General features: G+C 49.9%; 3 protein-coding genes and 2 long non-coding RNA genes across 5 annotated transcripts; 3 read left to right on the top strand and 2 right to left on the bottom strand.

The window, feature by feature from the left end:
• The first annotated feature begins 180 nt into the window (after positions 1-180).
• On the top strand, positions 181-4,393 carry LOC120658348 (phytoene synthase 3, chloroplastic-like). Its single transcript, XM_039936610.1, has 5 exons — positions 181-1,168; positions 1,718-1,768; positions 3,089-3,497; positions 3,608-3,800; positions 3,940-4,393. The coding sequence occupies exons 1-5, from the start codon at positions 700-702 to the stop codon at positions 4,129-4,131; spliced, it is 1,314 nt and encodes a 437-aa protein (XP_039792544.1). The 5' UTR covers positions 181-699; the 3' UTR covers positions 4,132-4,393.
• LOC120658485 lies at positions 3,516-4,062 on the bottom strand. Its single transcript, XR_005668698.1, has 2 exons — positions 3,914-4,062; positions 3,516-3,840 (listed from the first exon to the last, which is right to left on the bottom strand). It is a non-coding gene; the product is annotated as an uncharacterized LOC120658485 (long non-coding RNA).
• A 1,547-nt stretch (positions 4,394-5,940) lies between the features above and the next one.
• LOC120662794 (ubiquitin-like) lies at positions 5,941-6,969 on the top strand. Its single transcript, XM_039941868.1, has 3 exons — positions 5,941-5,951; positions 6,144-6,202; positions 6,713-6,969. Exons 1-3 carry the CDS (start codon positions 5,941-5,943, stop codon positions 6,967-6,969), a joined length of 327 nt encoding a protein of 108 aa, XP_039797802.1.
• A 798-nt stretch (positions 6,970-7,767) lies between these two features.
• On the bottom strand, positions 7,768-8,375 carry LOC120658467. The gene is made up of 2 exons (XR_005668670.1): positions 8,220-8,375; positions 7,768-8,112 (listed from the first exon to the last, which is right to left on the bottom strand). It is a non-coding gene; the product is annotated as an uncharacterized LOC120658467 (long non-coding RNA).
• Positions 8,376-8,441: 66 nt separating this feature from the next.
• On the top strand, positions 8,442-20,156 carry LOC120658303 (pentatricopeptide repeat-containing protein At2g22410, mitochondrial-like). Its single transcript, XM_039936555.1, has 3 exons — positions 8,442-11,475; positions 19,135-19,322; positions 19,407-20,156. Exon 1 carries the CDS (start codon positions 9,316-9,318, stop codon positions 11,305-11,307), a length of 1,992 nt encoding a protein of 663 aa, XP_039792489.1. The 5' UTR covers positions 8,442-9,315; the 3' UTR covers positions 11,308-11,475; positions 19,135-19,322; positions 19,407-20,156.
• Positions 20,157-20,797: the final 641 nt, after the last annotated feature.

Genomic DNA, 20,797 nt, shown 5'->3' with positions numbered 1-20,797 from the left:
CGCGGTCGATCACGTATTCACGTTACACTACAGTCTACAGGCACCGCTACCCGGCCATCTCTCAGTTTTTTAAAAACAGATTTGCAATGGTTTACTCAAGAGAGCATCAGGCTCGAACTGTTCCAAATGGTCTGTGTCAGTCACAGTGTGTGCTGCGTCGCAGGACTTGTAGCCATGTAACCAGGAGTGCTACTCGCTCAGTACCTGCATTGGCAGTATTATTTGGCCAGGCAAGCCAGCAAGCAGCTCCTTCCTCTCCGTGATCTGCCGCCATACGAAAATGGGCTTGCCATCTCCACCAGGACGCCGTCGGAACCTCTCCGTGAGCCCATGAAATGCTGCATCACCAGTCACCACTGACCTCACCTAGTCACCTTCCTCTTTCCGGGAGCCCTCCACCTCCTGGACAGAAGCACCCCCTGCCTGCCAACGGCCGCCACCTGGCCTCACCCGATCTCCGCATTACAAAAGGCCCGCCATGCCACGGCCGCGCCCGGAGAGCCTGGGTGGTGCGTGGCGCGTGCAGCTGTGGCCGTGCCCGTGTGTGCCCGCCTCTGCTCTGCTCTACTCCCTCGATCACTCTATATAGCTCTGCGCCTCTGCTCACCAGCTCCAGCTCCACCCATCTGTTCCGTTCCACTGCCTTCCGATCGACCCATCGGTCTCTCCGATCGAGCGCGCTCTCGCCGCGTGTCAGCCATGATGCCCACCAGCCGCGCGGTGGTGTCGTCGCCGCCGGCCTGCCCTGCTCGGCCGAGGCGGCGGCAGCAGCACGGGTGCGCGCCGGGACGCGCGGGCGCGGCGAGGCTCCTGGCAAGGTGCGGGCACGGGGCGCGGGGCCGCGGCGCGGCGCCGGCGCCGTGCTCCGCCTCCGCGCGCGCCGCGGGCCCCGGCGCCGCCATTGGCTGCCTGGAGGCCGAGCCGTGGGGCGCCGTGGCGCCCGCGCTGGCGCTGGCGGGCCTGCAGGTGGCCGCGCCGGCGCCCGGGGACGCGCTCGCCGTGCCGTCCGAGCATAGGGTGCGCGAGGTCGTGCTCAAGCAGGCGGCGCTCGCGGCCGCGGCGCCGCGGACGGCGCGGATCGAGCCGGAGCCCGTGTCCGGCGCGCTCAAGGCGGCCTTCGACCGATGCGGGGAGGTCTGCAACGAGTACGCCAAGACATTCTACCTGGGTAAGCGACATCGAAATTCCCTGCTACTATTCTTGTTCATCAGAACACAGTTTTGCAAAAAAAAAAGAATGTTTTGCCGTCTCTACATGTGTGTTTTTTTCTGCAAAACTTTCAAACTAAGCAAAAGAGTATTTGCCTTAAAAAGGGCAATGCAAATGATGAAAATCCCAGTAACATTCCTGCTAGGCACGTTGACTCTGGCTGACTGTTCAAGTCCAGACCCCATTTCCCATTTGCTCCCAACTTTCGCTAGTACTTTACTTGCTGCATCAGCTACACTTAACATTTGATTATGACAACGACCTGAAGAATTGACAGCATTCGTGAAACTAGATGAGCTTCACATCAATTAAAAAAAGAGAGATGAGCTTCACATGAGTATGAACTCAAACACCCGATCATGGACACACCTAGAGACCACGCCATTGTGTCAGTAGTTCCGGGCGCCACATACCGACCAGTCAGCTTCTTCAATCAATAACAGCCATCCCACTGCACATGCGCATGTCCGATCTCTGACCTGACCTGATGCTGTTTCTTGTGTTGCAGCGACGCAGCTGATGACGCCAGAGAGAAGGAGGGCGATCTGGGCGATCTACGGTAAGCAGACCAAGCCCCACATGTCCCTGTTCCTTGTCTGCCTGGCACTGTCTGTAACGACCCGGCCCAGGATAATGGCTGAGATCTATTTTACACGTTGAGTAAACCACACCTACTAAATAAACTCTTTTGCGCTTTCGTCCTCGCTTCGCGCAAAAGGTTCAAACCGGAGTTATTAGCTTCCTAGGGACCGGCTGCCTAGCACTGTCTGTAACGACCCGGCCCAAGATAATGACTAAGATCTATTTTACACGTTGAGTAAACCACACCTACTAAATAAACTCTTTTGCGCTTTCGTCCTCGCTTCGCGCAAAAGGTTCAAACCGGAGTTATTAGCTTCCTAGGGACCGGCTATTTAAGTCAGTCCAACTCCCTTTCCGTTTCCAGTCTAGGACTAAAGCGGAGCTGTGCCGCGGTGCTACCGTGTGCTACAGTAACCGCGCGGCCCAGTCGGCCCATGGGCCGTGACAATCTCCCCCGTTAGAGTTCGACGTCCTCGTCGAACCAACTTACCCATAGAGGACAAGGGAGCAGGATCCCCTCTCTTGGGCCACGTCCCATACGTCTAGTGCTACGATCCCATGTGCCAGGTCCGTGGGTTCACTGCCAGCAGCCCATGTGTGTCCGTCCACATGCGTGTTTCCACGCGCCGACGTGCTCATGTACGCTCACTTCTGCGCGTACGTGGCGTGAAACCGCGAGAGTATGGCTCTGATACCCCTGTAACGACCCGGCCCAGGATAACGGCTAAGATCTACTCTACACGTTGAGTAAACCACACCTGCTAAATAACTCTCTTGCGCTTTCGTCCTCGCTTCGCGCAAAAGGTTCAAACCGGAGTTATTAGCTTCCCAGAGACCGGCTATTTAAGTCAGTCCAACTCTCTTTCCGTTTCCACTCACTTTCCGTTTCTAGTCTGGGACTAAAGCAGAGCTGTGCCGCAGTGCTACCGTGCGCTACAGTAGCCGCGCGGCGCATGGGCCGTGACACTGCCGCCGCTGCTGCATAGGTTCCTGCTCTCGTTTTCGACATGGTCGACTTTGTTGCAGCATAGGACGCGCAGAAACGATAGCTGCTGATGCTGTCATCTCAATCCAGTGAGTCGATACCATGGCTAAGCCTAAGCAGTGTGAAAATCTTTGCATACACCGACTGTTAGTAGCCTAGTTTATGCTCCATGACCTTCATCTAGCTAGCTCCATTTCTTTAAAGAAGAAGACGAGTTGGATGACTCGATTGACCAGGGATGGGATGACACTGTGCGATCGATCGCTGACGCCTGACCGTGGTTCCATCTGTGCGTGTGCGTGTGTTCATCAGTGTGGTGCAGGAGGACGGACGAGCTGGTGGACGGGCCCAACGCGTCCCACATCTCGGCCCTGGCGCTGGACCGGTGGGAGTCGCGGCTGGAGGACATCTTCGCCGGCCGGCCCTACGACATGCTCGACGCCGCCCTCTCCGACACCGTCGCCAGCTTCCCCGTCGACATCCAGCCGTTCAGGGACATGATCGAGGGGATGCGCATGGACCTGAGGAAGTCCCGGTACCGGACCTTCGACGAGCTCTACCTCTACTGCTACTACGTCGCCGGCACCGTGGGGCTCATGAGCGTCCCGGTGATGGGCATCTCGCCGGACTCCAGGGCGGCCACCGAGACGGTCTACAAGGGGGCGCTGGCCCTGGGCCTCGCCAACCAGCTCACCAACATCCTCAGGGACGTTGGCGAGGAGTACGTAGTCACCTCACCTGGATCAGATCATGCCTGCCAGGCAATCTTGCCGTCATCTCCGATGTCAGCTCGCTCTCCCATCTTTACATGTTTGTGTTTAATTTCGACAGTGCGAGGAGAGGAAGGATCTATCTCCCGCAGGACGAGCTGGAGATGGCGGGGCTCTCCGAAGCCGACATCTTCAACGGCCGCGTCACCGACGAGTGGAGGAGCTTCATGGGGGGCCAGATCACGAGGGCGAGGTCGTTCTTCAGGAGAGCAGAGGAAGGCGCCACCGAGCTCAATCAGGAGAGCCGATGGCCGGTGAGACATCAGCATCTTACTCTCTCCTGGCCCTGGCCATCTATACATTTCTTCAGCAATCAGCATCACACAACTCTGTCTGCCTTAGATGAATTGAACAACAATCTGCTTACCTGCAAGCCTGCAACTGCTGTTTCAGGTGTGGGCTTCTCTGCTTCTGTACCGGCAGATCCTGGACGAGATCGAGGCGAACGACTACGACAACTTCACCAAGAGGGCCTACGTCCCCAAGGCGAAGAAGCTGATGGCGCTGCCCAAGGCTTACCTGAGATCACTGATGGCCCCCTCTTCTCTGACCCAGAGCCAGAGACACTACTCCAGCCTAACATAGAGTGGTCTCTGTCAGTCAGTCTGTCACATGCATGCGGTAAAAAGCAGTGAATGATGTACAAATTCCTGCAGGTCAGGCCACATGAAAAATAGACGATTGACGTACATGTGGTGTTCATGTTATTAGATCCTTGCACTCAGAGAATCAGAGTTCGTCCTGCTGCCATGTACAAATCAAAACACTGGATATATATGTATACTAAGCAATATGTAGAGTAAAATAGAAATAAAATAGAGTAGTGTGTGACCTTGCTTCTTGCTTATTATGTTTATGCAGGCGGTTTTGATTGACCGAATAATGCTGTGTCACTCACTCGTTGCTTCCTTATTGCTTCAGTGAGCAGCGAGCTTAGCCCTTTTTTTTCAGACCGTCGGCAGGATCGGAGGCAGGGGCGTCCCGGTCAAATCGGGGGCCAGTGCGAAATGCTAAGACGAGGCTCCAGTGGCACCACAAAATCAAATAATAGTAACAAATAATATATAAATGGGATATTTCAAGATTTATCGTACCTATGCCACTTGTTTCTTTTTACACTTTTGATAGCCAGAATTATATTTTCTATGCTGTTTTACCGACGACATGACTTACATTTGCAATGGAATTATGGAAAAAACAAAATTAATAGATGTATTTTAATCATCAAGACATGAACATAATTAAATGATGAAAGAAGAAAAATAACACGAAATTAAGTCTTACTCTTGGCCTGGTCTTGGCGAGTGCCGAGTAAGTGCCTCTGCAATTGCAAGCGAGTGAGCGATGATGGAATTGGATGGGCCTTGGGCGCTGAGTCCTACTCGTCGACGCGGACGCCGTGAGGCTGCAGCTGCGTGGGCGCGCCCGTGATGCCGTGATAGCGATGCCACGATGGGCGATGCTGACGCCAACGGCGATGCTGGCCGGCGCCCGCGACCGAGACGGGAGACGCGAGCGGCGAGGCCGTGACTCGTGAGCGAGGCGTGCGTGCACGATCGTGAGAGGAAGTCGAAGCATCACCGTCGGTCTGGCCTGGGGTTTCGCGTCGCGAATGTGCGCCGAGAGGAATTGGAAGACCAGGCGTCGGGCACTCACGCGATCAAACGACATCTATTCAACTTGTAGCAATTTGGGCCTCGTTTTGCTACGAAATGAGTTGCAAACTCATGGAATCGAAGCCTCTAATATTTACATAATGTACTTCACATTTTGGGGACCTTCCAAATTTAGGGACCCTGTGCGGTCGCACAGCCCGCACGGGCCCAAGGACGCCCCGAGGTCTATACATAGTATTCTAGTTCTAGCAAATGGAGTGAGCTAGCTTCTTAAAATAGCAAACGGATCCATATACTAATCTGCAGAAAATACCTCCACAATCTTTTTAGTAGCATAGCTGTAAGGTTAGGTATAGCACAAAGAAAGAAACAAGCTAAGTTCGAAACCGGGATGAGCAACAGATGGCGCCGTTTGGCACCGAAGGATCAGAGCAACAAAATCTTTGCATGTCAGTACTAAATTCAGTTAGCGCTGGGATCCCATTGGGACAGCGATGCATATGCTTGCACTGTCAGCTGGCGCGAAATAGTAGTAGCTAATATGTTTATGCTCTCGGTTCGTTGCTGCGAGATCCTGGAGAAATCCAACTAGTGCGTGTACGTACTTGTTTAGCCCATAATTCTGGTGAGATGCCACCTTGCAGGTTCGCATGAGCTCAGATGAATCTTGGGATGGCATTGCGTGCTTCTTTCTCCCAAGCTCTCTTTGTTTATTCGTCAGACAGACAGAGTCAGAGACTGATGCTAGCTCTAGCTGATGGGATGGATGGATGGCGCCATGCCGCCATCGTACGTGCTTCGTCTCCCAGCGGATTCTGCAGATTGTTTACGCTTGTGTGGTGGAAGTGCAAGGCAAGCCGCTCGAGAGATCTGATCTTTCGCACGCCTCTTTTTCATGGGATATTTTAGGTTATCTAGTAAGTAGTAGAAGTGGAGTATTATACCAAGCAGGCTTGTTGCTTGTTGGGCGTGCGTGATCAGAGACTCGCAGCCTCGCAGGCCGTCGGCGCACGTAGCAGCATTGTTTATGGTCAAGGAATGTAAGGGCAGGAAGCCTCTATAGTACCTATTTGTGCTGCAGCATTGGCAGTCCGAATGCCTCCTTTTCTAGGCGATCCACAGGCCACAGACTGCCTGCCGAAAATCTAAAAGCAGCAGAGGAATCACCAGCCTCGTGTAGCAGTACGCCCTGGGGAGTGGCAGCTAGCGATGACGGCCAGCCGGCCATTCCTGCGGGGCGAGGCCTGAGGCGGAGGCAGTGAAGCTTCCATGGCTAGACTTTCCTTCTAGGCCGAAAAATATTCCAATTTCCATGTCTTCTTGCTTCGAAGAAAATTTCTGGGAACGCCGCCACTACTACCGGCGGCCCAGGAGATTCAGCCCAGACGCGGGTGAACTTGGGAAGGCCCACCACCCTCTCTATATTTAGGCCAGCCGTCAGGCCCATCACGTGAGCAGTTTTTTCCGCTTGCCCACTCCAGTTGGTTATATGGGCCGTAACAATATGTAGAAATTGAAGAACCGTGATGGCCCATTTGTGGGTTTCGTAGGGGAGAGCAGCGACACCATCGACAACGTCAAGGCCAAGATCCAGGACAAGGAGGGCATCCCGCCGGACCAACAGCGACTCATCTTCGCCGGGAAGCAGCTCGAGGACGGCCGCACCCTCGCCGACTACAACATCCAGAAGGAGTCGACGCTGCACCTGGTGCTGCGCCTCCGCGGCGGGTACCCCAAGGGGATCGAGCCCAGCCTCCGCGAGCTCGCGCAGAAGTACAACGAGAGGAAGATGGTCTGCCGAAAGTAAGCCCCTGATCGAATAATCTCCCCGTGGCCATCAGTCGATGAGCTCTGCTTGCTGATCTCGCGCCCGTTCACTTCTTAATAAATTTGTTCCTGCTGCTGCTAGTAGAACTAGAAGCTACGGAGTAGATCGCCGTAGATGCGATATGCATATGGCCTAACTTGGATCGCTCACGCTCTTGTTTGCAGGTGCTATATATGCACGGCTTCCAAACAGGGCTACCAACTGCCGCAAGAAGAAGTGCGGCCACAGCAACGAGGTGAGAATTGATGAACATGCATGTTTCTTATATTCACCCTACGTATAGTGATCAGATAGAGTTTTGCATCAATGATCTTAAAGTGTATTGTCTTTAATTGAGTTTACTCTATGTGCTCTATCGGTTGTGCTACACTACTGAACAGATGGTACTAGCCTTTTCTTTCATCTGATCTGCATTTTCTCCCTCTAATTTTATGTTCTGTATGTTTATTGTTTTTCAGCTAAGGTCTAAGGAGAGGTTCATGTCCAAGACCGGTGGAACTTGAGCGCGCTAGCTGTCATGCATCAGTTGAAATATTTTACTTTCCAATGTCTAGATATTGAACGTTTTCTTCGTTTATGATTTATGATGAATAAAGTTCATAGGGGGCAAGCCCTGTTCTCATATTTATCTTTTTTTTGCGGGTATTGTTCATATTTATCTTGTTTGTGAGATTTCTGCATTTATATACTATATAGTGTAATGTTTCGGGGGTGCCTGTCGCCATGGCGCCAACGAATGCCAGCTCTGCACGCCTAGACGAACGGGAAAGCATGGGGTAGGTGCACGAAAGAAATGTCTATAAAAGTCGAAGCAGCTTTACAATTACACAGCCAGGTACTCGTATTGATTTACACACACATCGAAGTCCTCACGGAGATAACGTCGAACACGTAGCACGCACCCCCACCCACTCGACCTCCGCCCTCCACGAGAAGAACCCCCCTTGTGCTCCGACCTTATTTGCAGACGATTACACACCTAGGAGGCGCAAATCGGAGGCCTACTGCTTCCGGGAGTTGATGTAGTCCTGCAGCGCCTCCATCTGCTCCCTCGTCGGCGGCTGCTCGTTGTTCTTGATGGACCGGTGCACGTCGTACGTCGTCGCCCCGATGAACAGCAGCCTGCACCCCCAATCAAACGCCTCAGGCGACAGGCGCCATGATGCTGTTGCAGCTGAGGAGAATCGATGGATAGGTACGGCGGGGGAAGAGGAGGAGCAGGCACCTACCCGGCGGCGAACAGGGCGATCTGCCTCGGGAACACGTGCTTCCCGAACAGCCTCATGCTGCTGCCTCTGCCTGTGCTGTGGTGTGGCCGGGCTTGCCGCAGAATTAAGTAAAGCTTCACAACCACTCCATGGGCCTTAAGGGTCCAACAAGAGTCATGTGTGGCCCATGGGCTGGGCTTTGCCTCATGGCGGGCTGGCTCTTCGCAAAGCTGCTGCGCCTCCGACCCCCGTAACGGGCGCAAGCTAGCAGTCATTCTGCCGGGGGGGTCTGCTCGCTCGTTCTTTCCCCTTTCTACAGTTCCCAGAGGCGAAAGCGAGGGCGACGCCGCTTTTCGGGGCCGATTCCGGCGGCCTCCTCCTTCTCCGGTGTCCTTTTCGGCGCCGGAGAAGGAGGAGGGCGGGGAATCGACCGCCGGCTGTCCATACTACCTAGGTAGCTTATAGATCTAGGGTAGGTAGGGTGCTCCGTCATGTTCATGGCGGCGCTTGTGGTGCCGGGAGCGGCGGGTGTGGAGCGGCTCCGGCGGCGAATAAGCTCTGCCTCCGGTCTTGAGGATGCTCCTTGCGTCTTCTCCGGGAGGGCAGCGTCTGCGAGGTTCGTTTGCCTCGCCTTTGCTTCTGCCGACGGATTGACCTCGGTTTCTTCCTTCGATTTTGCTCAACTGAAGGGGGCGACGTCGATTCCGGTGTGGCTTGTGTTGTGCTTCATCTCTGCGAAGGGATGGGAGCTTCCTGTCTTCCCCATATGTGGGATTTGGATTCCGGCTGCTGGTCCTTTTGCCGGCGGTGGCGGAAAGCTGGTCCGGCTGTTCCTGCCGGAGAGGATGCCGATGTCCGTTCACCGGGATAGATGCGGCATGGTGGATCTGTGCCGTTGGCTTCTGCGGCTTCACATGCGTGGGTCCTCTTCGACGATGGCAGCTGGGCAAGGCGGTGGTCCGCGGCGAGCGGTGGCCATGGTCGGTCGTCGTGGTGACCGGAGAACCTCCTGGAAGGCGTGCAGTTTTGCAAAGAAGTCCCCCGTGTACTTTTTTGCTTTTCTTTATGGTTTCCAGGGTGTTGATGAAAATGGGGGTTGTACTGTTGATCTTAATTAATGAAATCCCCATCCTTTCGCAAAAAAAAAAAAAAACGGGCGCAAGCTTCGCCTTCGATGCCTCCGCCCGCGGCCGCGGTCGCCTCCCGCCACACCACCCCCTCCCTGCTGAAACTGCTGCGCCAGTGCCGCTCCATCCAGCGCCTCAACCAGATCCACGCCCTCCTCCTCGTCCACGGCTCGTTCTCGGCCGCCGCCGTCGCGTCTCAGCTCCTCGCCTCCTACTGCGCGCTCCCCGCAGCCGCCGGGCATGCCGCGCTCCGCCACGCCCGCCGCCTGTTCGACGGAATCCACGAACCGGACAGGTTCATGTACAACACCGTCATCAGAGCCTGCTGCGACGGCAGCTGCCCGCAAGAAGCGCTCCGCCTCCACCGCAGCATGCTCGAGCGAGGGATACTGCCCAACGAGTTCACCCTGCCGTTCGTTCTCAAGGCGTGCACGAGAGCGCGGGCGTGGGGCCACGCGCGGGCTGCCCATGGCGTGGTTGTGAAGCTCGGCTTTGCGGGGCAGGTGTTTGTGGGGAACGCGCTTCTGCATTTTTACGCTTCAGCTGGCTCTCTGGCAGACTCTAGGCGGTTCTTTGATGAGATGGTGGAGAGGAACGTTGTGTCATGGAACTCGATGATCGGTGGATACGCCCAGGAGGGGGACACTAGGGAGGCACGCGTCTTATTTGGGGAGATGAGGCGTCAAGGCTTTGTGGAAGATGAGTTCACGTTGGTCAACCTGCTTCTCGCCTGCTCACAAGAGGGAAACCTTGAATTTGGCCGGCTCTTGCATTGTCATATGTTGGTTAGCGGATCTCAGGTTGATCTGATTCTTGGAAATGCTTTGGTGGACATGTACGGTAAGTGTGGTGATCTGTTGATGGCTCTCAGATGCTTTGAAATGATGCCCCTCAAGAATGTCGTTTCATGGACGTCCATGCTTTGCGCTTGGGCAAAGCATGGTTCAGTTGATGCTGCAAGGGATTGGTTTGACCAGATGCCAGAGAGGAACATAGTCTCGTGGAATGCCATGATCTCTTGCTATGTTCAATGTGGCCAATGCCGTGAAGCATTGGATCTTTATAACAGTATGCAATCCCAGGGTGTTGCTCCAGATGAGGTTACCTTGGTGGCTGTCCTCTCTGCTTGTGGACAAATTGGTGACTTGACTTTTGGGAAGATGATGCACCTTTACATTAGAGACAAAATCAATAATCCTGATGTCTCTCTAGTTAATTCACTTGTGGACATGTACGCAAAATGTGGTCAGGTAGACACAGCAATCAGCCTGTTCAGTAAAATGTGTCATAAAAACGTTGTTTCTTGGAATGTAATTATTGGGGGTCTGGCAATGCATGGCCGTGCACTGGACAGCGTCATGTTCTTCAGATCAATGGTAAGAGACTCCTTCTCGCCTGATGAGATCACTTTCGTGGCCCTTCTTTCTGCGTGCAGTCATGGGGGTCTACTAGAAGCTGGGCAGCATTACTTTGAAGCTATGAGACATGTTTACAGTGTTAAGTATGAACTTGAACATTATGCTTGCATGGTTGATCTTCTTGGCCGTCGTGGCTATCTTGAAAAGGCTGTTTGTCTAATAAAAGAAATGCCAATGAAGCCTGATGTTGTGGTCTGGGGCGCTTTGCTGGGAGCCTGCAGAATTCATGGGAGTGTCGAGATTGGAAGGCAGGTGATCAAGCAATTACTTGAGTTGGAGGGCATCAGCGGAGGTCTGCTTGTTCTAATTTCAAACTTGCTATACGAAACTCACCGGTGGGAAGACATGAAAAGACTTAGGAAGCTAATGAAAGAGTGGGGAGCCAGAAAGGATATGGGTATTAGCTCAATTGAAGTGAACAATAGCATCCATGAATTTGGAGTGGAAGATATTAGACATGAAAGCTCAAGTGCGATATATACAGCAGTTGATCATCTGTCATGTCATTTGATTTCTCTGCATGTGTTGCCTGTGGATCTGGAAGAGCTATGTGTGGTAGAGTGAAGCACTATTTGGAATTCTTTCCAGTATCAGTTGTAAGCTCATACTGTTGTGCTACTACGCTACAGAGTCAGGCACTATACAAAAGCACAAAATGAAGATGAATGTGGCTGGTGCATTGCTTTACAAGATAATGCTCATTGCCAAGCAGACGTCTGTTGATGCCTGAAGGTAGGTAATTCTTGTTACAGAAGCTTTATTTGATCTCATCAAATGAGCTGTTACAAATGGAGGCCATGAAACATAGTTAAGGCCATGGTTAAGGCTAGGCTAACAGCCATGGTTAAGGCTATGCTAACAGCCATTTCATGGCAATAAATCATCTTTATTGCTGCTGTTACAAGAGTTACAATTCCTGAAGTTAGTGACATTGTAAATCTCCCTATATATTGTAATCCTTGAGATCAATGGAATTTGACTTTTCACCACACATTTTGTCTACACAAAATTCTCCTAACACGTTATCAGCACTGGCCCTAGCTAGCTGAGTAGAAGAAGAAGAATTACCTTACGGTAAGGATGGCACCACGTTCTTCATCCTTTGACGCTGCTTCTTCACTTCCGAGGCACCTTCGTGCTCGTCTTCTCCGCCGTATGGTGGATGCCCTCCTTCGGACTCCCCTGCACCACCCTCGCCGTGGCAGGGGCTCCTACACCCGGAGAGGAGGTCGTCGCAGCGGCAACGCTGTTGCAGGGAGAGGTGCTCACAGCCACAACTCCAGCACAAACGCGCATCAGCGCGGCAACTCGGAGATCCAACAGGGGGGACCAGTCATGGTGACGGCATTCTGCCCTCGCCATGGCCGGTCCATATACCCCTGTGGCAACGATGGGTCCTCGTCGGAGTCCACGCCGGCGACGCCGCCAACTTCCCCAACTCCGGCACCACCGCCAGACCTCCTCCTCCGAGGAACGATCGCTGCACGCCGTGACGCCCCATACTTCTCCATGACGACGGGCAGCAGCTCCAGCAGGCTCCCTACGGCGACGCCGCCTCCACTTCCACAGCCGGCCAACGCGACTGCCGGCCGCCCGACCGCAACAGCGGTGGCAACCACGCCCACTGTCACCACCCCGACCGCAGCAGCAGCGGCGGCGACCAATACCCGTCCCGCCTACCACCACCGCATCATCCCGACCGGGCATCGTCCGGCCGAGACGAGCGCGGCGGCCACCACCCGTCCTGCCTACCGCCACCGCATCATCCCGACCGGGCATCGCTCGGCCGAGACGAGCGGCGACGGCGCGGCAAGACGCCCCCCACCCTCAGGTGAGGGGGAGGCCTAAGGTGCGCGGTGGAGATGGGTCCGGGCGGTGGCGGGAGGCGAAGGACGGCGCGACGGGGCGGCGGCGCATCAGCGCTCGCGGCGAGGCGGGCCGGCTTGGCGCGGCGCATCAGCGCGGCGGCGAGGCGGGCTGCCCTGGCGGCGGCGCATCAGCGCGCCTCCCAGGCGCGACATCGGCGGCCCGGCGGCGCCTCTGCGCCCGCTGGCGACGCGGTGGCCCGGCGCGGCACCTCCGTGCGCACCGGTGGCGCGGCGACGGCGGCTTCAGGCGCGGCAGCGGCGGCCTTCAGTCGCGGCGATGGCGCCCTTCAGGCGCGGCGGCGGCTGGCGGTAGGCGCGGCGGCGGCGGCCGCCTGGCGCGCGGCGCGGCGGGGTGGGGGCTCCCCCCAACCCTAGCCCGAGCCGGCCTTTAGGCCATTGGCTGCTGGGCCGGCCTGAACGGCCCGATAGGCCGCGCCGGCCTGCGCGTCACCCCTGCCCCCCTGGACCCAAAGCGGCGGTGGGCCGCAATCGAGATTGTCTCGGCCCACCGCCCAATAATATTTACTATTTTCAGCATTTCAATTTCAGCAAGAATTTAAATTCAAGTTTTGTACTCCGAACTATTTAAATTCCGCGAATAATCAGAGACTTTATGCTTTCAGCATCTTGTAAATTTCTCTGTTTTTCATTTATTTTCAGCACTTCATGCATTTCCATGATATTTATTTTACAAGTATTATGCAAATTTAAATTTCCACGTCCTTTAAATTATTCAATGCAAAAATCCCTCTAATTTGGATCAATTCTTTGAAGTATGAGATCATATGGATTTACGTATGCATCAGCATTGCGATAATCCCTCTTACTCAGAATTCTCTACCAAATATGACGGAAATTTTATTCATTGTTCGAGTTCATTCTGAATTCACAAAATTAAATAAGTATGCCATAATTTCTCAAAATTTTTGGCTTTTCACAATGTAGGTGATATGGCAACCAAAGAGTTTGAAATTCTCGCTCTTGATGGTTCCAATTTCCCTTCATGGGCGATGGATCTCAAAGTCAGTCTGTCGACCCTTGGACTATACAGATGTATAGACGAAACAGCTGCTGGGACTGTTACCCCCTCAAGCATGTCTAATTACTCTGCCTTAAAGGTTATGAGGAATCATATCCATCAGGATCTGAAAATGGAATACATGTATGAGGAGGATCCACGTGCCTTATGGACAGCTCTCAAAAATCGCTATGAACAGCACAAAGCAATTATCCTCCCCGAGGCAACGCAAGAGTGGAACCACTTACGTCTACAGGATTTCAAATCTGTAGACGAGTTTAACCACGCTGTTCATAAGATTTGCTCTAAACTCCGGTTTTGTGAGAAAGAGCCTTCTGAAGCGGATAAAATTGAAAAGACTTTGTCCACAATGCTCCCTTCAGAAAGGATTCTAACTCAACAGTACCGTGAGAAGAATTTCACAGTATATTCTTCACTCATACAGACATTGAAACAGGCAGAAAAGAATCATGAGCTCACTGTATGGAACTCAAATCAGCGCCCTTTGGGTACTGCACCACTGCCTGAAGTTCATGCAAATGTGAAGAATACTGGTTCCAACAGGAACCAACAATCTGGAAATTCCTCATCAAAGGGCAAACAAAAGAGAGCCAGAAAGCCACGTGTTAACGTCCAAAAGGGGAAAGGCATTTCTAAGCCAAAAACTGATAATAGCAACAAGACCGCCTGCTACAGGTGTGGCTGCTATAATCATGTTACTAAGAAATGCAGGACCCCAAAGCATCTTGTTGAACTATACATGAAGTCCATGGGTCGTACACAAAACACCCAGAAGCCAGAAGCACACTTCGTTTCTCAAGTGCTGGAGACTAAAGCTATGGAACCCATCCCTCAAGGAGCGGGACCAAGCAACACCAAGACTCCGCCAACTGACGAAGGCTCTCTGGACATCGACGATATGCTCGTGGATTTCTCCACCAATGACATCTTTGGAGACCTCAAATAGGCTCCATACCTTCATATTTAAATTTGCAGAATTATTCTTGTAGTAAAAGACATGATGTTGCTACTTTCTCATTGTAATAAATATTTTTTTATGCAATAAATAATTTGTATTTGTATGTACTTTCTATATTTTGTATTTAATGAATTTAAATTCTGCATTATATAGATTGTTACGGGAGTCAATCCAATGGAAGAAGAAATGTGCCTAGTGGACAGTTGTACCACTAACACTATACTTAGGGAAGTCAAATTTTTCCAAACTCTCACCAAGAGAGAAGGACAAGTTTTGACCATCGCTGGACGCGATGCTATGATCGTTGGCTCCGGCAGGGCCACTTTCATACTTCCAATGGGTACTCAAATTTATATCGAGGAGGCATTACTGTATCCCGATTCAACACGTACCCTACTAAGTTATAGAGATATCCGAAAAAATGAAATTCATGTAGAAACATATGAAGAACACAATGAGGAGTTCCTCTTCTTCACAAAAAATACTGGATATGGCAAACAAACACTTGAAAAAGTGCCTTCTCTCCCGTCTGGATTGTACTACACATACATCAAACCCGTACCACATTTTACATACAAAGTGATTTTTCAGAATGTTGATACATTCAAAACTTGGCATGAACGCCTTGGCCATCCTGGCATCGGGATGATGAGAAAAATCATGAGTAATTCTAATGGACATGGTATGAGCGACAGAAAATTCCCCAAATCCTCAGATTTTGTGTGCACCTCATGTGCAACTGGGAAATTAATTTTGAGACCATCACATCTCAAAATACAAGCTGAACCACTAAAGTTTCTTGAACGCATTCAAGGAGACATTTGTGGCCCCATTCAACCTTTGTCTGGACCATTCAGGTACTTTATGGTTCTAATAGATGCATCCACACGATGGTCTCATGTGTGTCTATTATCGACACGGAATCATGCTTTTGCAAAATTGATTGCACAAGTCATCAGACTTAGAGCAAGTCAACCTGAACACCAGATAAAATCAATTAGATTGGACAATGCTGCAGAATTTTCTTCCAAGGCCTTCAATGATTATTGTATGGCTTTAGGAATTGAAGTTCAACATTCTGTACCATATGTCCACACTCAGAATGGTTTAGCTGAAGCTCTTATCAAGAGAATAAAGCTCATTGCCAGACCATTATTGCAAAGTTGTAACTTACCAACCTCATGTTGGGGTCACGCAGTTTTACACGCTGGTGACTTAATACAATTGCGCCCAACTGCATACCATACAACTTCCCCGCTGCAATTGGTTCGTGGTGATCCTCCTAGTATTTCCCATCTGCGGAAATTCGGTTGCGCTGTATACGTACCGATCTCACCACCAAAGCGTACATCAATGGGCCCTCACAGGAAAATGGGGATCTACGTGGGGTATTTATCTCCGTCGATCATTAAATACCTGGAGCCCCTTACAGGGGATTTGCTCACAGCTCGGTACGCTGATTGTATCTTCAATGAAGAACATTTTCCGGCATTAGGGGGAGAATTTAAGTACCACACTGAATGCCCGGAAATAAATTGGGATGCCTTTGACACCCTAAAAGAGGATCCTCGTACCACAGAATCTGAACTACAAGTTCAAAGAATCATTAATTTGCAGAATGCTGCAAATAATTTGCCAGACTCATTTACTGTGAGTAAAGGTGTCACAAAATCATTCATTCCTGCAAGGAATGTGCCGGAAAGAGTAGAGGTACCAAATAAAACTATTCAACTCCTTATCTCAAAAGAGAGTGGGGGAAGTACGGCAAACCCTCGAAAGCGCACGAGAAAACAGAGAAAACAATCCTCTGACACAGTAAATGAAACTCAACCTCAAGTTGAGAGACACCAAGTGGATTTACCCAATCCGCCTCCCACATCAACAGTGCACTCAATTTCTGATGATGGGACATTGGAACGCCCTGACGCGGTCGTATTGGGAAATACCGAACCGTCAAACGGGGTACATGAAATTTCCATAAACTATGTTGATTCTGGAGAATCATTTGATCGTAAGACTACAATTGTCGACATATACTTTGCCTCATCAATTGCAGAAACCATCCAAAATGATCCAGATCCAAAATCCATGGTAGAGTGTAAGAAACGCTCAGACTGGAACAAATGGAAGGAAGCAATTGAAGCAGAGTTAGCCTCGCTCAATAAAAGAGAGGTATTCTCATCAGTGATACCTACACCTCCTAAAACCTTCCCTGTGGGTTTTAAATGGGTTTTCGTCCGGAAGCGGAACGAGAACAATGAGGTGGTGAGATACAAGGCGAGGCTTGTAGCACAAGGGTTCACGCAGAGACCCGGCATTGATTTCAATGAAACATATTCTCCAGTTATGAGTGGAATTACGTTCCGATATTTGATTTCGCTGGCAACTCAAAAACGTCTATCTATGCAGTTGATGGATGTCGTGACAGCATATTTATATGGGTCACTAGATTCGGATATATATATATGAAGGTCCCCGATGGGATCCCAATACCGAATAAAAGCGCAAATCGCAATATGTATTGTGTAAAGCTCAAAAGATCACTCTATGGTCTTAAGCAGTCGGGAAGGATGTGGTACAACCGACTGAGTGAGTACCTTTTGCAAAAGGGTTACTCCAATAATGATGATTGCCCGTGCGTCTTCACAAAAAGATCCTCCACAGGATTTTGCATTATATCAGTGTATGTAGATTATTTGAATATCATTGGCAACACACAAGATATTGATGAAGCCCGCAAACATCTTAAGACGGAATTTGAGATGAAGGATTTGGGTAGAACCAAATTTTGCTTAGGTTTGCAAATCGAGCACCTTCACTCAGGAATTTTAGTGCACCAATCTGTCTATGTCCAGAAACTATTGGAGAAATTCAATATGGACAAAGCATATCCAAATAAAACTCCCATGGTTGTTCGATCTCTTGATAAGGAAAAGGACATTTTCCGACCACGGGAGGAAGGAGAAGAGATATTAGGATCAGAATATCCTTATCTCAGTCTCATCGGAGCACTAATGTACCTTGCAAACAGTACCAGGCCTGACATTGCATTTGCAGTTAATCTGTTAGCAAGACATAGTGCTGCCCCGACTAAGCGTCATTGGACCGGAGCAAAACAAATCCTTAGATACCTGAATGGTACTAAGGATCTTGGCTTATTCTTTCAGAAAACCAATGATCCTAGCTTAATTGGATACGCTGATGCTGGCTATTTGTCTGATCCCCACAATGTCAGATCACAGACAGGTTTTGTGTTCCTTCACGGTGGAACCGCTTTATCATGGAAGTCATCTAAACAAACCTTAGTGGCTACCTCTACAAATCATTCTGAGATTATTGCACTATTTGAGGCATCACGTGAATGCGTGTGGCTCCGCAGAATGATAAACCACATTGAGAAATCTTGTGGTATTGATTCCGCAGAATCACCTACCATTATCTATGAAGATAATGCCGCTTGTATTACACAGATGCAAAAAGGTTACATCAAAAGCAATATTACCAAACATATTGCACCTAAGTTGTTTTATCCCCATGAGCTTCAGCAAAGTGGAGAGATAAACATCTTACAAACAAAGTCTTGTGATAATCTAGCAGATCTCTTCACCAAATCCCTGCCTACTTCCATATTTGAGAAATGTGTTAAGGGAATCGGTATGAGACGGCTCAAAGACTTGCAAGTTTCAGGGGGAGACTCTCTGAATGATGGACCCAGCTAAACGCTTCACATTGCACTCTTTTCTTTGATGAGTTTTACTATCAGGTTTTCTCATTCAAAGTTTTTAATGAGACAATGTACAATACGAGCATATGTCTTATCTCATGTTTTCCCCACAGGGGTTTTTCTAGAGATAAAATCAAGACATATATATATTACTCCCTAAACCTTGCAGGTTTATGGCAAAGTAATAATCATTCATATTATTCCTAATTTTTTCCCACAGGGTTTTTAAAAGGAATTTAATCATATGTTGATCCCAAGATGGATTCGATCAAAAGGGGGAGTGTTACAGAAGCTTTATTTGATCTCATCAAATGAGCTGTTACAAATGGAGGCCATGAAACATAGTTAAGGCCATGGTTAAGGCTAGGCTAACAGCCATGGTTAAGGCTATGCTAACAGCCATTTCATGGCAATAAATCATCTTTATTGCTGCTGTTACAAGAGTTACAATTCCTGAAGTTAGTGACATTGTAAATCTCCCTATATATTGTAATCCTTGAGATCAATGGAATTTGACTTTTCACCACACATTTTGTCTACACAAAATTCTCCTAACAATTCTGACTAAGCCCGTTTCTTAAAGAGTGTCCAGGCTCATCAGACCCAACGAATAAAATAAGTGCAGCTGGTCGGTTCAAGTTATAAAGTCCGCTTAGATAGAAAATACTGAATAGGACAACTTATTCTTTGTGCTTTTGTTTGGATTCAGAAATAAGTTGTCATTTTCTGTTTTCCGTATTGACCATGCAATGCAACCCTTCATTTTAGCTTGTTAATTGGTTGGATTTGTGGTTTTCTGTAGATGTCATGGTTTGCTGGAAAGCCACTCAACCAACTCTACAGATAGGTCGACTGGCCGTCTTACGCCCACAAATTCAGTGGTCGCCATCTCCTGTGACACTGATGTTTCAACAATATCATGAGAGACTAAAGCCTGCAACAAGAATTCAGCAAAACGTTCACAGGGCAGCACTTTGAGTTGGCAGCAAGGTAAGATTCAAACCTATTAGCTTTTCTAGTGACTGAACTATCTACTGATATGCAATTTTTCTTGTCCCTTTATCCTTGGACCAGGTTGATTGCACCACGGTAACAAAGCTTGAGACTCATTGGGGGTGAGCAGACCAAAGGTAGCAACAAGCCAACAACCTTAACAATTTCACACCTTTACACTGCATGAGCCCATCAAACTTTGTTCTGTGGAGAACACGATCGGTTGGTTGAATGAAACGGTTGCAAGGTGGGATGGATCCCGTGCCCACATTAGCTAGTTCGTGATGCCTGCCACATGCTTCTCTTAATGGTGCACCGAGCTGCATACCTCAGTTAAGTAAGTGGGGGCCTGCAGTTTGCCGCTTGTCAGTTGTGCATACCTCAGTTAAGTAATTGTACTCCTACCAGAGAGCGCCCATGGGCCATCAACCACCATCATGCGTTGTGCTTTGGCAGTTAAGCGCCGAAAAGCTGCGAGTGGCTATTGGCACAGCACAACGCAAAGCGCCATTGGCCATCGAGGGTTCGAGACGCACTCCAGGATGGCCACAGCACATGGCCACATCACTTCGCTGATCTGAATCGGTAGCCTACTGGTTGGTACACGTTCAGAAATATGTGGTGCTGTTGCAAGTCGATGGCTAGATGATTTGGTTCCGGCGAATGGGAATATAGTGATGCTTTGGGAGGTTGCTTTGCTCTTCTTTTTCTTTATAGAAATCAAGGAGCTGCTTTGTTTTTTAAAGGTTCTTGGATAAAGCATGTTCCGGGAGCTTTGCTTATGATGACTTGCATTCTGTTTTAATAATTAAAAAAAGAAGATCAAGCCTACCAGAATGATGGACGTGTTGTTTTATCTTTTTTTGCCCCCAACTATATGGCAGGGAGGATACACTACTAGAAAGATCTATGGTAGGTTATTTGCAGGCGTAAAGATGTGCCTCCTTTTCTAGATTCTAATCCTGCATGCATATCTAATCCGATCATGAGCTCAATTGCTCACAAAAACTAAAGAAGCTAGAATATGCAAGACAAAGAAATATAATTTCGAATTAACCTTAAAGCTTGAGCATCTGAATCGAACATGAAAAAATTCCTAGGCGTGTCAGGACGCCTCGTCCAAGAGCCAACAGCTAAATATATGGCCTATACAGCTTGCAAGCGCAAGATCAGGATTCAGGATAAGTAAGCCACAATGCCTGTGCCCCACGCCTTAAATTATATCATGGCGTCGCTGGGTCAGTACCAACCGAATGAATTAATGATATCTATAATCACGGTGATGAGGTCGCCAATCCCTGTATGACCGAAAGGGATTTGGTAGCATCACAAAATAAAAGAGTGTGCAACTGCATCCAAGTGGGTTAGTTTCGTTATTAGAGAAGAACGCAAAGCAACAAGAACTACGGCTCATCAACGTGTGCCCAATAATATCAAGAATGTTTGTAGCAGTAATGGGAGTAGTTGGCACA

Source organism: Panicum virgatum, chromosome 2N, assembly GCF_016808335.1.
Source record: "Panicum virgatum strain AP13 chromosome 2N, P.virgatum_v5, whole genome shotgun sequence".
Classification (NCBI taxonomy): domain Eukaryota; kingdom Viridiplantae; phylum Streptophyta; class Magnoliopsida; order Poales; family Poaceae; genus Panicum; species Panicum virgatum.
Note: the sequence above shows the minus strand (reverse complement) of the source record. Positions and strands in the feature narration are given on the sequence as shown.